Consider the following 13286-nt stretch of genomic DNA (forward strand, 5'->3'; position numbering starts at 1 on the left):
AGTTGCCCTCACTTTTGTAAATGGGTTTACCACTGAAATGTAATCAGGCTGGGTTATCTAGTGTTATCAGATAATTTCTTATGATAAATCACAGGAGGAAGAACCACCTTTTCCTACTACTTAACATACTTGAGCAGCCCTTTTTACAAGATTTTAATTTAATTTTTTTCTTTACAAAGTGGTTGAGAGATAACTATGCTCCAAACAAAGAGCATCTTGGCTGATATCTAGCTGATAGTGGAGACAGTCTCAGTGAAAAGAAAATTCAAAACTCAAAGTAGCTAAAATACTTTTAATTCATACTCACTGGTTTGTTCCTTACTTCTTTGAAAAAAAAAAAAAGTCATATTTTCCTTTGTTGTGCTAGAATCTAACCTAATATAGGAGGAAAAAAAAAGCAGCTTATTTAAATTTTCACATTACTACTGGCTGAAAGATCAATAAATCTTTTGAGTTCTGATATTGCCATACTTAGAGCATACTGGATCATCAGAGACCAGCAGCATTGTAGGTTGTCAGGAGGCTGGCTTTTGATTGTGCATCTGAAGAAAACAACTGAAAATGTTGTCTGCTCTTTGCTATAGTAATAATTGATACTGGACTTCAGGGAGGATCCCTGAAGAACAAATAAGTTAGTGCCAAAACAGCAGAGCTAACAATGCTGTTTCCAATATATTTGTTAATACCCCTGGGCTCCTGCTCTTATCAGCTCCTCTCAATAACCTGAGTTCTTGTTCCCTTCCTTTTACATTCCTTAAGCATCTTCATCAAGCAAAAGACAACATGTGCTGTGACTAATCTGCTGCCGTGCACATAGGTTTTTTCTGGCTGCTGCCACGCAGAATGTGTAACAGCTGAACCCCACCAAGCCCTACCCCCCGCCCACTGAGGGACACTGTTCAGTACCAAACATTGCTGTGAACGCACGCTTACTTTATGTCCTTTCATAGAGGTAACCCCTTAAAATGCAAATACAGTTACACAAGGTTAACGGTAATTAAATGAAATACAATGGATTCTTTTATTTAAAAAATATAAAACCAATCACTGCTCTTTGGACAGCAGAACTGAAAAATCTCAGTTTCTTAGATGTTTTCCTGCTGCCTTAGCTTCCCCCGTGTCCTTTTTGAGTACTGCTGCAGTACTCAGAGTCCAGACATTCTGATTTTCACAAAATTTGCAAGAACGTACTATCTTAAGACCTCTGTTCTGCCCTTAAGCTTGGTTAAAATTAGCTATTAGATTAAGAGGAATGACAAGGCTGACAGGCAGATAGCATATGTTTAATTTCATTATGAAATGAGGCTAAAAGAGGCTCTAGAAGGGATTCTCCAGTGTGCTGTATTTGTGGATGACTGCACAGAGGTGACAGAGAGCAGCTTTCAGATATCATCAGCCAAATGTGTTTTCAAGTACAAGAATAGCGGGACCAGAGAAGCTGGTTCCGGCCTCATTTAATGGTAAGAACATCTGATGGACATGTTGCCAGTGGCTACTCAATGCTGTTTCTTCTTTCCTGATGTGCAGAGCCATACTTCCTGTGCAGTACTCCAGCTCTGCTTTCAGCACAAAATAATTCATTTTGGTTTGAGCTTTTTCTGTAACATTCATCACAGTAGTATGTGGGTACTTCACTAATGTTGTTTTCTCTCAAGAGCGGTGGGGGACAGGGTTCATTTTCTTTTGCAAGGGAAATGAGACGTAAAGAAGTTTTGTGTCAAAAGCATCCTCTAGTGTTGATTGCCCTCTTCTGAGATAGAATCATAGAATCATTTACGTTGAAAAAGAACTTTGAGATCCTTGAGTCGAACTGTTAACCCAGCACTGCCACGTCCACCACTACACCGTGTCCCTGGGCACCACAGCTACACAGTTTTTGACTGTCTCCAGGGATGAGGACTCCACTGCTTTCCTGGGTAGCCTGTTCCAATGCTTGACTCTTCACCCTTTTTGTGAAAAAACTTTTCTCAAGATCCAATAGCAACCTGCTCATCTTGAGATCATTTCCTTGTGTCCTATCACAGAATGGTAGGGGTTGGAAGAGACTTCTAAAGATCTAGTCCAAGCCCTCTGCTAAAGCAGCTTAACCTAGATCAGGTTTCACTGGGATCACATGTTATAATTATACATAATTTCACCATGTTCAAAGCACAGTTCTTACTGTCCTCAGTTGCAGTGATAAATATTTGAGACTTCTGTATTTCAGACCCCGGGCTCCAGTTTGTTTTGCAGGGGGAAAAAACCCCACCCATATCTGAAGTATTACAGCATAATTGAATTGTGAACTGTATGCTGCCAGCAGGGAAGAAAGCCAATTAGAAATATTCGATTGCTTTAATGATAGACTGGCCATTCTCTTCCTGCAACCTCCTCCTTGGATTTCTGCCCAAGTAGAGGGAACTTGGTGACCTGACACCTCATGTCACTCCTCAGTATTTGTGAACGCTACTGCAAAGGCAATTTTGCTGTGTCTGTAGTCCCATTATATGGATAGTTTAGTGGGGTGGATCAGATCTTCGGCAACATTTATTTTAGGGGTAGGATGCTGTCCACTTGTTATATAGAACCCCATTCCCCTATTTTTCACTGGTTTCCAGAATTCTGTGGCGTGCCATTTCTGCATTCCTAACCCTCAACCTAACCTGGAAAGTTCCTTCTCCCAGGCCATTTCGTAGGGAATCCAAAAAGTACTGGTGATTCCATCTCACTAACAACAGAGGCAGGGGGCTTATCAATGACACTGTACTTCATTAATTTTTCTCTATCTCACTAATATTGACAAGTATCTAAATGGCAGATGTCAGGAGGTTGGGGCATCACTTTTTTTCTGTTGTATCCAGTGACAGGGCAAGGAACACAAGAAGTTCCATTTAGGCATAAGGAAAAACTATTTCCATGTTGAGATGAGGGAGCCCTGGCCCAGGCTGCCCAGGGAGGATGTAGACTCTTCTCTGGAAGGCTTCAAAACCCGCCTGGACGTGTTCCTGTGTGACCTGATGTAGGTGGATCTGCTTTGGCAGGGGGGTTGGACTAGATGATCTCTAAAGGTCCCTTCCAATCCCTACCATTCTATGATTCTATGAATGTCTACTTAGGAAAAGAACTGGCAATTTGTAGACCATGGTATTATTTTTTCGCCAGGGCATTAGGTACTCAGAGCCAGAGTTTGCTTCTGAACATTGTGCTCATAGCCAACAGGGGGATATCACATGAGTTAGTGTAATCCCCTTTGTAACTGATTTATACTTTTCGGCACTGTAACATCTTGTGTTAACAGATTCCACAACTTGGTTGTACATACTTTTAAAGGACAACCATATAATTATTTGTCATCCAGTTCTAGTAGTGGGAAACTGAAATTAAAAATCATTAGCCATACACATTTTCCCCTCATCATTCATGGAAGTCTCACAGACTTGCATTAACAGACAAGCCAAGAGCCCGGGTTACCCAGTCTCTTCTAACAGACACAATTGCAGAATACTGAGTTGACGCAGCTGGATCAGCCATTCCTGTCCTGCACACAAATGAGGAGCCTTTTGGATGCCGGCAGCCTGCTGGAAATGGCGTTAGCGGAATGCCTGCACGCGCAGCAGCTCAACAGTCTCTCCAGAGAAGGCCGGTGACTTTGGTACACTCGGTTATAGAGCCACAGCCTCGGGGCGCGTCCATATGAAGTCGTGTGCCACCGGCGGGGCTGCAACGATCACGACCGCGACTTCGTGCCTAAGGCACTCGGGCATTCCGCGGCACCGGCGGGGAGGCGGCTGCAAGCCGCGGCAGCGCCTGCTTCAGCCCCCCGGCTCGCAGATCGCTACCGCTGCTCCGCGACGGCCACGAGCCCCGCCACCGGCGGCAAAGGCCCCATCGGACACGGGCCCGGGCGTGCGCCACAGGCCGCTGGGGCCCCAGCTCGCGTCCCGGGCACGCCGGGCCCGGCCCTGCAGGCCCGGCCGCGCAGGAGGCCGACTCCCGGCACGGCCTTCGCCAGCGCCCCGCCGCGCGGGGCTCCCCCACCCGCTCTCGGGGCTCTGGTGGCGCCGGGCGCCGCTCCACAAGCCGGGCTCCTCGGCACTGCGCGCCCTCAGAGCGCCGAGGGAGGGACAGAGAGGGTCAGAGCCGCGCGGAGGGCGGGGATAACCCCGTGGTGGCCGTCACGTGGAGCAGATGAAAGGGAAGCGGCTTGGCAGGGCGGAGAGGAGCCAGGGCGAGGGACGGGGAGCGCGGGGCAGGCGGCGGCGAGGAGCGGGGAGCAGCGCGGCAGGAGAGCTTCTGCCATGGGGCGCTGACCCGCCCGGGACCCCGGCCCCGGAGCTGGAGCTGCTCGGGAGCGATGTGCGGCGGCGGGGCGCCGCTGCCCTCAGCCGCGCGATGAGGGGCTGCGGGGCCGGCGCGGGGCTGGCCGTACCGCCGCCGCTGCTGCTCGGGCTGTTGCTGGCCGCGGCGCCGGGCGCGGCTCTGGGCAAGGAGACGGCGTTCGTGGAGGTGGTGCTCTTCGAGTCCAGCCCCAGCGGCGACTACACCACCTACACCACGGGGCTGCAGGGCCGCTTCTCCCGCGCGGGGGCCACGCTGAGCGCCGAGGGCGAGATCGTGCAGGTGAGTGCCGGCCGAGGGGCGCCGCCTGCCCCAAGATGGCTCCGCGGGCCCGGGCGCCCGTCACCTGGCGGCACAAAGCCCTCGCCGGGCCGGGCCCGCCGCCCCACGTGCGCCGCGCGGCCTGGGGGCGCGAGGCGCCGCCGCCGCGGTGACAGATCCGCGGCCGCGCACAAAGGCCGCGGAGCGTCCCGCACTGGCGCCGCGGCCGCCGAGCCCTGGCCTCACCTCGCCGGGCAGGCGCCTCCGCGGGGAGTCCCGTTTGACAGCCGGGCGCGCGGCGCGGCCGCCCTCCGCGGCGGGAGCGGGCCGGGCCGCGGAGCAGTGCGGAGCCGAGGGCTGCTTTCCGCGCGCGGCGGGCTCCGCTGCACACGCGCCCTCGCACCTCGGGCGGCCGTCGGGCGCGGGGCGGCTCGGTGCCTGCGCGGCGGCGCGGGGCGGGGACCGTGCCCGCCGCGCGGTCCGCGGGGGCGGGGCCGGGGCCGGTGCGTTGAGCTGTGCGGGGCTGCGCGGGGGCGGTCCCTCGCTGTCCCGGCGCTTTCGGGCGCCCGCGGGCGTGCGGCGCGCCGCCGTGTTGGTGGCGGGGCCCACCCGCTGCCACGGAGCGCTGGAAGCCCGGGTACGGTCCCCGTGGATATCGTGCTCCGCGGTCGCACCCGGGCCGTGGCCGGCCCTGGCGTTCCGCCTTGGCATCGCTGCGGATGGCTGGCTCTAGGTCGCCCGCTGCGTTGTGCATACCTGCTGCTCCCGCGCTTGCAGATAATTTTAAGTGATTCTTTCACAACATACATTTTCTTGCGACGCTGCTCTTGGCTTTCTCGCCAGAGAAATAATACTTGTATTTATCAGAACGCAGCTACTTTTTACTGTTTGAAGTTCTTGAAGTACTTATCTAATTCCTTTGTAGTCACTTGTAATTGTTGACTTTATTTTTTTTCACCCTTTGGCTAAGTAAAGAAAAATGGCTTAAATGGTGTTTTAATAAGTTTGACTGTTAAGCAATTGCCAATAGCAATCCTTATATCTCATTAACAGCTGTGGAGTGTGTTTGCTTGAATTGTATGTCTGCGTACACACATACGTGTATATATATATATAAATTTTTTTAAAAGCTAACTGTTGGCGAGAAAGCTCTAAGAACAACTAGTAAAGCTCTACAGGCACAAATACATTACTATAAAAATAACTATGGTGGTGTTGTTTTTTGGGTTTTTTTCTTGTAAAAAATACTGCTTTTGAGTGTTTGATATTTCAAAACTATTTTTAACTGGTAAGACTTCTTACAAAAGTCCCTTTGTAGGCAGAAGAGTTGTGAGGCCAAGGGTTTTATTTATTCTTTCAGATAAAAGAATGGACTAATTAATTTATATGTCTGACTTTTTTTTTACAGGTGAGGTTAGAAGGGTCTGAGACAGACCATGATGTTTTCTGACCTTTTGGTGCATTATCAAACAAGATGTGAACAATGTAATACAGTGTCTTTGGGGATAGCAAGAGACTCTAAAGTTTCTTTTTGTGTCAGGTGTTAGTGTTAAGAATAGAACAGAGGCCATTTAGTGAGGTCATACTTTTCCTTGAGATTGTAAGTGAAAGTGAAGAAAAAATGTTCTATTTTGTTAAGACTCAGATTTGCATAACTCAAAACAAATGCATTAAATGGATTTTTGTAGACTGTATTATGTGTAACGTCAACTGTGTGCTTCCTCTTACTACCTGAATAGATGGCTCCCCAATAGGAAAGACTACACTTGAAAACCAAATTATGTGGCAAATCTTTTACTTTTTCACTTTTACTTTTTACTTTATCACTCAAAACCTGTTTTGCGTATGCATCCGCACATGTACTAAATAACAGACACCGTCATGAACAGGCAGGTTTTTTTCCTGAGCTGCTGTGTCTACTACTTTTTTTTTCTTTCCCAGGGTAGAGGCTGTGGCAGGGACTGAGAGCTGGACTGAATGCTGTCAGTTATGGTTTCACTGTTGAGATTTTAGGTTATGTATAGCATCACTTGTCTGTGTCACGTTTCCCTCGTCTCTTCCTGAAAATGAGTTTTTCAGAGACAAAATTTGTAAAGATTTTCACAGCAATGTCTCGCCTCTGTTTTTGAATTAAGCCATATATGTGTGGAACTATATAAATCTTCTGTTTTGGATCATCGTTTAAAGCTCACTGTGAGATTTAGAAAAGGGTCATATGCTAATGCCACTAAGAACCTGTTTAACTATAGCTAATCAGTCAGTGAAGCAAGCTCTTCTTGGCTCCAGCCACTTTGTCACACAACTCTTTCAAGATATATGCATTTTTCTTTAAAGTCAAATATTACAAAATCTTGAAAATCAGGCACACATTAAAGAGTGGATCAAAGGAGTTGTGGTTTTGTGACTACGCAAAGACTTAACTTTTGTTTATGTTAATAGCATCAGTTATTCATTGGTCTTGAAAGTCTGAAAAAAAACCAAACCCCAAACCTTTAAGAAACAGTACACTTTCAGCTTTTGATAGGACATACATTCACTCCGAAACTGGTTATCAGTCAGATTCCTATCCAGTAGTGGAATTATTATCTTATTATATCATTTCTCATGTTTTTGGAACAAGTCTTATTAGGGTCAAGTGTCTAACAGAACAACTCTTCAGAGGGATTCTTCAGAGGGTTCATATGTCTTCTTTAATGTGGCCACAGTTTGTATTCAGCAAACTCATCCTTAGATTGCTGTGTCAGCTGGTCCTTAAACTGCTCTAAGGTCTAGTGTCTTGGTTGTATCTTGTATGCTGAAATATTACCTGTTTCCTGGGGCAATATCCTTGTAATTAGTATGGTTGAGATTGGAAATGGAAAATGTCCAATTAGAGAGTGAATGTGAAAACTAGACTTTGTTGAAACCTCTAAAATGGTATTTTTCTTTAAAACAGATTATGACTAGTGAACTCCTATGGTTAAAACTTATTGTAGCTTTCAGACCAAAAGCTCAGATTAGTTCTTTATCAAACTAGAGAGATGGATAGATGGATACAGACTTAGAGTGGCAGGACAACAAGCATCTCTGATTTGACTAGCAGTGTCTTTTTTTTTTTTTTCCCAGAGTGGGAGTATATATCTTAATTCTCCTTTCAGTTGGCAAAATTCTGTATCCAGTTGCTTGATAGCTAAGATGTGGAGCATCAAATGCTGTGTTTCTTACAAAATTGCAGTGGTGGTAGTACTGCAAGGGTGCTGGGAAAAGAGAATTGAATTTAATAGTTGTTTTACATTGCATTAAAAACTCTTGATATGTCAAAAACTTTAAATGGTACACATTCATTGTCACTTCTATGTCTTAATCTTCCTTGTTGCTACTGCTGAATATAGTAATCTGAGTGGCTTACCAATATATACAATTTTGAAGAGAAGCGGCATGAGGGAGAGATTTAGGAATAGTATGCCTGTTCTTTCTTGTGCAATAGAAGTTTGGGATTTGATTGCTTGGAAGCCTTAGCTTCCAAGCAATCAAACTTCATGTAACCATTCAGCTGGAATGATGTGTAGATTACATAATAACCTTCAGTTACATACATTTTTTTGTGCTCAAAAGGTGACAGTTTGCGGAGAACTCAGTGCTTTAAACTGCAGAAAGAAAACAAGTGGTACACCTCCCAGATTCTTGCATGGCAGTTACTTGTAGCAATGCTTTTGCCTGTTTTTCTCTTGTAGAAGACAGGAGGGCTTAGATGCGGAGTGCAAGACTGTGACTGTGTGTTGCTTCCTTTTGTCTTCCTCCCAGCCCTTACTTGAATAGCTTTGAAACTTTTCTCTGTTTTCTCAAAATGCAAGAGTTGCTAAGGGCTGTAAATGTCTGTCAAGTAGGCTTCATGCTCTGAAACATCGGCAGTTTTTAATAACGTTGAAAGCAGTGACTTGAAAATACAGTGCAGATATACAGACGTCTGACAGTGACCAGAGGAGGCCGAGTCAAGGTAATATTTGTGTCCTTTGAGAATGGAAAACAAAAATGTGTATTTTGGGTTTTTTTTTACTGTTTTTTGAACAGGCAGGTTAAGTTTCTTCTTGCTGGAGTTGAATGCCTGAAGGCCATTCAAATTGAGGAAGTGGAATTATTTGTGGCTTTGAGTCACTGTCTTGTTGGATGTTTTCTTTGCTAGTTATCCTCTTAGAATATGAAGACACCTGTGATTTGGTTTGTGTTGGCTTCCATGTAGTAACTGTAAAGCTGTGGCTTACAGTACTGATCCTGAGGATGTCAGGGGATCACACCTATTTCTTTGGTAAAACCGAGTTCCTAGCACCAGGGCTTGGGGCTTCAGATTTGCTTTGTGTCCTTGGTGTGAATTATGTTGGAGTTGAGCTGTCACTGGAACGTGGCACTTTCATTCTGATGGAAAACAAAGAACTGACACCCTGTGGATGCTGAGAACGGGATGAGGAGAAGGCTGTTCAGCATTTGCTATGTTTCTCAGTTTTGGTACAGAGATGGAGACCTGAAACATATATCTGTTGTGTCTTCTGTGAGAAGTGGGACTGCATTATAGGTTTTGTTCTCTCTGATCTTCAGTTTTTGGTGTTATGGACAGATGCTCATAATTGTTAAATGTGAGAAAAGTGAGAGTTGTCATATTTGAGATGTCCATCTTCAGCCGTTGAATCTAAGCACTGTCCTGCTGGAGCCTTTTGTCTGAACTTGTGTCAGACAGAACTGAAGGTCTGCTGAAAGTTAAGGAGTTTGTGTTAAATAGATAACAAGTCTTAATCATGAATGGAAGAGATTTATTTGCTGATGTCTTTATAAAAAAAAAATCTAAGCTTTCACAGTGCCTTTTTCCCATTTTATTTTTTTTTACAGATTTTTACATTTATTTTAGTAACAGCAAGTCATTGTTGCCTCCATTGTGGTTGTAACAGCATCAAGTGTGTGTCTTGTTATGTAGTCAGAGCACTGAGTAATTTCTATACTTGTTGCTTTACTGCTTTGTGGATCAGAAACCTTGTGTGTAGCTGTTGTGGTGTGCTGTGTCTGATCTGAGCTTGATAGGTGCTTATTCTTCAGTAGTTTATCACAGAAGAATTAGAATCGCCCATGCCCAGAGTTGCCTGGCATCATTAATGGCTGTGGTCTCCTACTCTGTCACTCCCAGTTGAGCTTTTCATGCTATGAAAGGAAAGCATTTTTCATGGGAGTGCAACGGGTAACTACAGACAGGTCCTGGTCCTGTACAGGAGAAGGCTAAGATAAAGGAAACATAATTCACATTTAAAATAAGACATTGTTGGGGTAAAGTCTTGCAGAGTTACTGTACCTGGACAGCCTTTAGATGGTGTTTAATGTACAAGCATCTTGTTTGCAGCAGAGGTAATTGTCCTGAGCTTGATCTCAGATTGGATTAATCTAGCTATTACTCAGTTTCCATCCCTCCCTCTTGTCTCCTTCAGCCGGACAATTTAGTGTCATCTTGTTGAAAAGGTAACTCTTTTTGCAAGTAGTTAATATAAACTCAAAATGATCATGAGATTTTAAGAGCTAGTAAATAATGTTTACATAGTTTAAAACTTTGGATGTTCAAGGTTTATATTCTCACAATGCCTTGTAGCATATTAATGGTAAGTTAGGGGCACCTGTGCAAACTGTTTAGAAATGAGTCTAAGGCAATAAAAAATAAGCAAACAAATAAATAAATGTTTCTGGTCATTACTACAGGTGAGAAGGCTGTACAAAAGATAAGGTACTGAATTCAATGTGAGTTACTGGTTTTGTAGAAAGCCTTGATGTCCCTGGTATTTGCAGAGTTGCAGCAGTACCGGAATCCTTCTGCCAGAGCCTTGTCAGTACAAAAGACGAAGAGAGTCCCTTGAGGAGAAGGTGGGAGGGACAGTGTAAGAAAATGAGGTAACAGATATCTGACTATGGAGGCAAAGGTACAATAGAAAGAGCAAAACCTGCAAATGTGACCTATTTAGAGGACTAAGAATAAAGTAGGTTAAGAAAGTAACTAGAAGCAGAAAGCTTACAGCACTGAGGCTTGTACTGAGGCCAACCAGTGCAATTTCTGTTCACTTCCAAACAAAAGTGGGGAAAACTTGGGGGAAAAAGTAGTTTGTGAGACTTCAGGTAACTTTTCTGCATAGTCTCTAAGTCTATTTAAACATCTACACTGATGTTTAAGGTATTTACTGTAGAAAACTTTGCCCTTGCTGGCAGGATGCTGCCCACTTCCTTCTCCATACACTCCTATTCCTTGTTTGGGAGGTGGAACTGGGAAAAAATCCCAGGGAGGAGCAGTACTCAAAAATTGTTAAACATGGAGCTATTTGGAGGACTTTTTTTCATTTGTATATATTTATGTTGAGAGTAGATCTATGTGACTATAATGGTTTAGATAGAATTACAGCCTACTTCATAGTGTTGCCAGCACTTGTGGCTAGCAGTGCTCCACAGAGAGAAGTGGCACTTGCTCTCTCTGAGCACACCACTGGCAGCTGTGATTATGGGACAGGATAACTTTGTTTTAATTGCTTTGCCTAGTTGAGGGGCTTCTGAAATGTCTCCAGGTGAAGGATGTAGAGGTCGTGATTTGGTGTGGTGTAATGTGGTGAGCTTTGCTGCAAGCAGATCTTATAGGCAAGTCTTGAGTAGTTGTATAAAACCATTGATTAGCATACGTAGTAATTTTCTTCCAGTTTATACCGTCTTCTGGTGGAGCGTGTATTTAAAAATGCTCCTTTTTTTTATTACAATCTTCTAGTCCTTGTTTTGGAATTTCAAAGTAAGGCCTTTCTGGACCAAAGTAACTTCCGCAAACATAGTTTTTCAAAGTGTGAATGCTTTTCAGAGGCCAGCATCTTACTGGTTAAGGAAAGGTAAGATCTAGTGGCAGTAATCCGCTACATGTTGTACATAGTTAAGTAAGTGGTACATGTATTTGTATTAATACACTTAGTGCATTGAAAGTGCTCATTTTAGGAAGTGTTAAATATTAAGTAAGTTGCACATACTTTCTCTTCTTTTGGACATCTACACTTCAGTATCCAAATGTGGTCACACCAAAGCTTGTGATGCTTAAATACAAAAAGAGAATGAATTCGAGTTGAATGCTTGACCTTATTTCTTGTGTTTCCTGGCTTGAAGGGAGAGCCTTTCACATTAAAGGAGATTGGCAAAGGAAAATGAGATTGTTTTCAAACAAAGGCGTGTTTTGAAATTGTTACAACAGTAACAGAAGATTCACGTAAAAAAAAAAAAATTGTCATGCTTTTTTCTTGACTCCTTGACACTTGAACCAGAGGTGACCAGGGAAGCGTGATCTTGGGGATGCCCAGTAGAGATTGCCAAAAACTGCACTTTACTGCACTATCTCATTGGTAGAGCTGTGCTTACGTTAGGATTAAGTAGCAGTGCTCAGGAAAATGGGGTTCTGGTGGCTTTGGATGTCCTCTTCACAGTGATGAATTGCTTTCACTCATTTAAAAAAAATTCCTTTTCAAGATGCTTTTAAAGGCTTTTGTTGTTGCACTTGGCTTTAAGATGAAAAGCCAGTTTACAAAGGTTGATTAGGTTGTTATGTTCCAGACATGAGTACCCCCTTAAATATGTGGCTTAATATATGCAGATTCTCTAGGCTTCCCAAATCCAAGTTACTCTGTGTTGCTCATGTGGGGATTTCAGTTGTTTCCTAAAGCTGCTGGCCAGCTTAAGTTTTCTATTGGTTTTCTTGAGCTTAAGCTGTTCTATTATTTTGCATTATTTTCAGTAGTAAAACAAACTGAAGAATCGGTGAGGAGGTGACTGGCCTGATAAAGAACTAAGGGGCATATTTTAGAGTCTGCAGTCATTTGAATACAACTGCTTAATTAGCTGTACAGGCATGCACATTGCAAGTATGTGCCTCCTACTGTGAATTTATTGCATGTGCTTGGTAATCAACTTACAAATGCTTCTGATTGTAGTGTTTGAAAACTTACTTTTAATTCGGGGAAGACCCTAGTTTGTGCCAAGATCCATTTTCTGTCCTGTATGAAGTGTAGGTGGGAAAAATCCTTCTCCTCAGTTTCTCTCTTTATGCATTCTTTCCTGTCCCACTTGCCAAGCAGAAGAGACTCTAACCAAACTTTCCATTGAGTTCACCTTTGGAACTGATAGTTTCCTGCCTTAAACCGTTCAATTTGAGAACAGATTAAGAAAAGTGGTTTTGAAAGAGTGACTTGGAATTTTAGATGGTATTCTCTTAACTTTTATACACCGATAGGTCAGTTCTGAAACTCTGTAGCTCGTGGAAGTAGAACCTCTTTTAAAGGCTGTGATTTTTTTAAAGACGGTGATTTTTTTCCAATTTATTTTTTTTCCTCCTGCAGAGACTGCCCCTGAAGATTTATAGACGTCTTGTTTGGGCCTGGCTACATTTTGACACTCACAATGGAGCCTGGATAGGTTTTATCTTAATAGGAACAACAACAACAGTAATGATACCTGTGTCTCATAGATAAAAACATTACATATGTAGCATGTCAGTTGTGCATAGTAATGCTGTCTATTCTTACTGCACTGAAGTTTTACCTGTCCTTGTTGTCTTTGGAGGTAAGGATAAAGGTTATAGTGTGCAGTGCAGCAGTTGCTGCTCTTTTCTTGGGCAGATTAGGATTTTTCCAAATCAGTCTCTAAAGGATGTGTATGTTACGGCAGGAAAATATATTGGTTCC

The 13286-nt window shown here is 44.1% G+C and overlaps 1 protein-coding gene across 2 annotated transcripts in view; it reads left to right on the forward strand.

Moving 5' to 3' along the window:
- Positions 1–4085: 4085 nt before the first annotated feature.
- The window catches only part of ZNRF3 (zinc and ring finger 3), a 77710-nt gene continuing 68509 nt past the window's right edge, over positions 4086–13286 (forward strand). Inside the window, exon 1 of one of the 2 annotated variants that reach the window (XM_062009816.1) lies at positions 4086–4599. In XM_062009816.1, coding sequence (XP_061865800.1) covers positions 4168–4599 — 432 coding nt within the window. In that variant the 5' untranslated portion in view covers positions 4086–4167. The remainder of the gene's footprint in view (positions 4600–13286) is intronic. The other variant, XM_062009815.1, reaches the window with a different exon arrangement.

Source organism: Colius striatus, chromosome 17 (assembly GCF_028858725.1).
Source record: "Colius striatus isolate bColStr4 chromosome 17, bColStr4.1.hap1, whole genome shotgun sequence".
Lineage (NCBI taxonomy): Eukaryota > Metazoa > Chordata > Aves > Coliiformes > Coliidae > Colius > Colius striatus.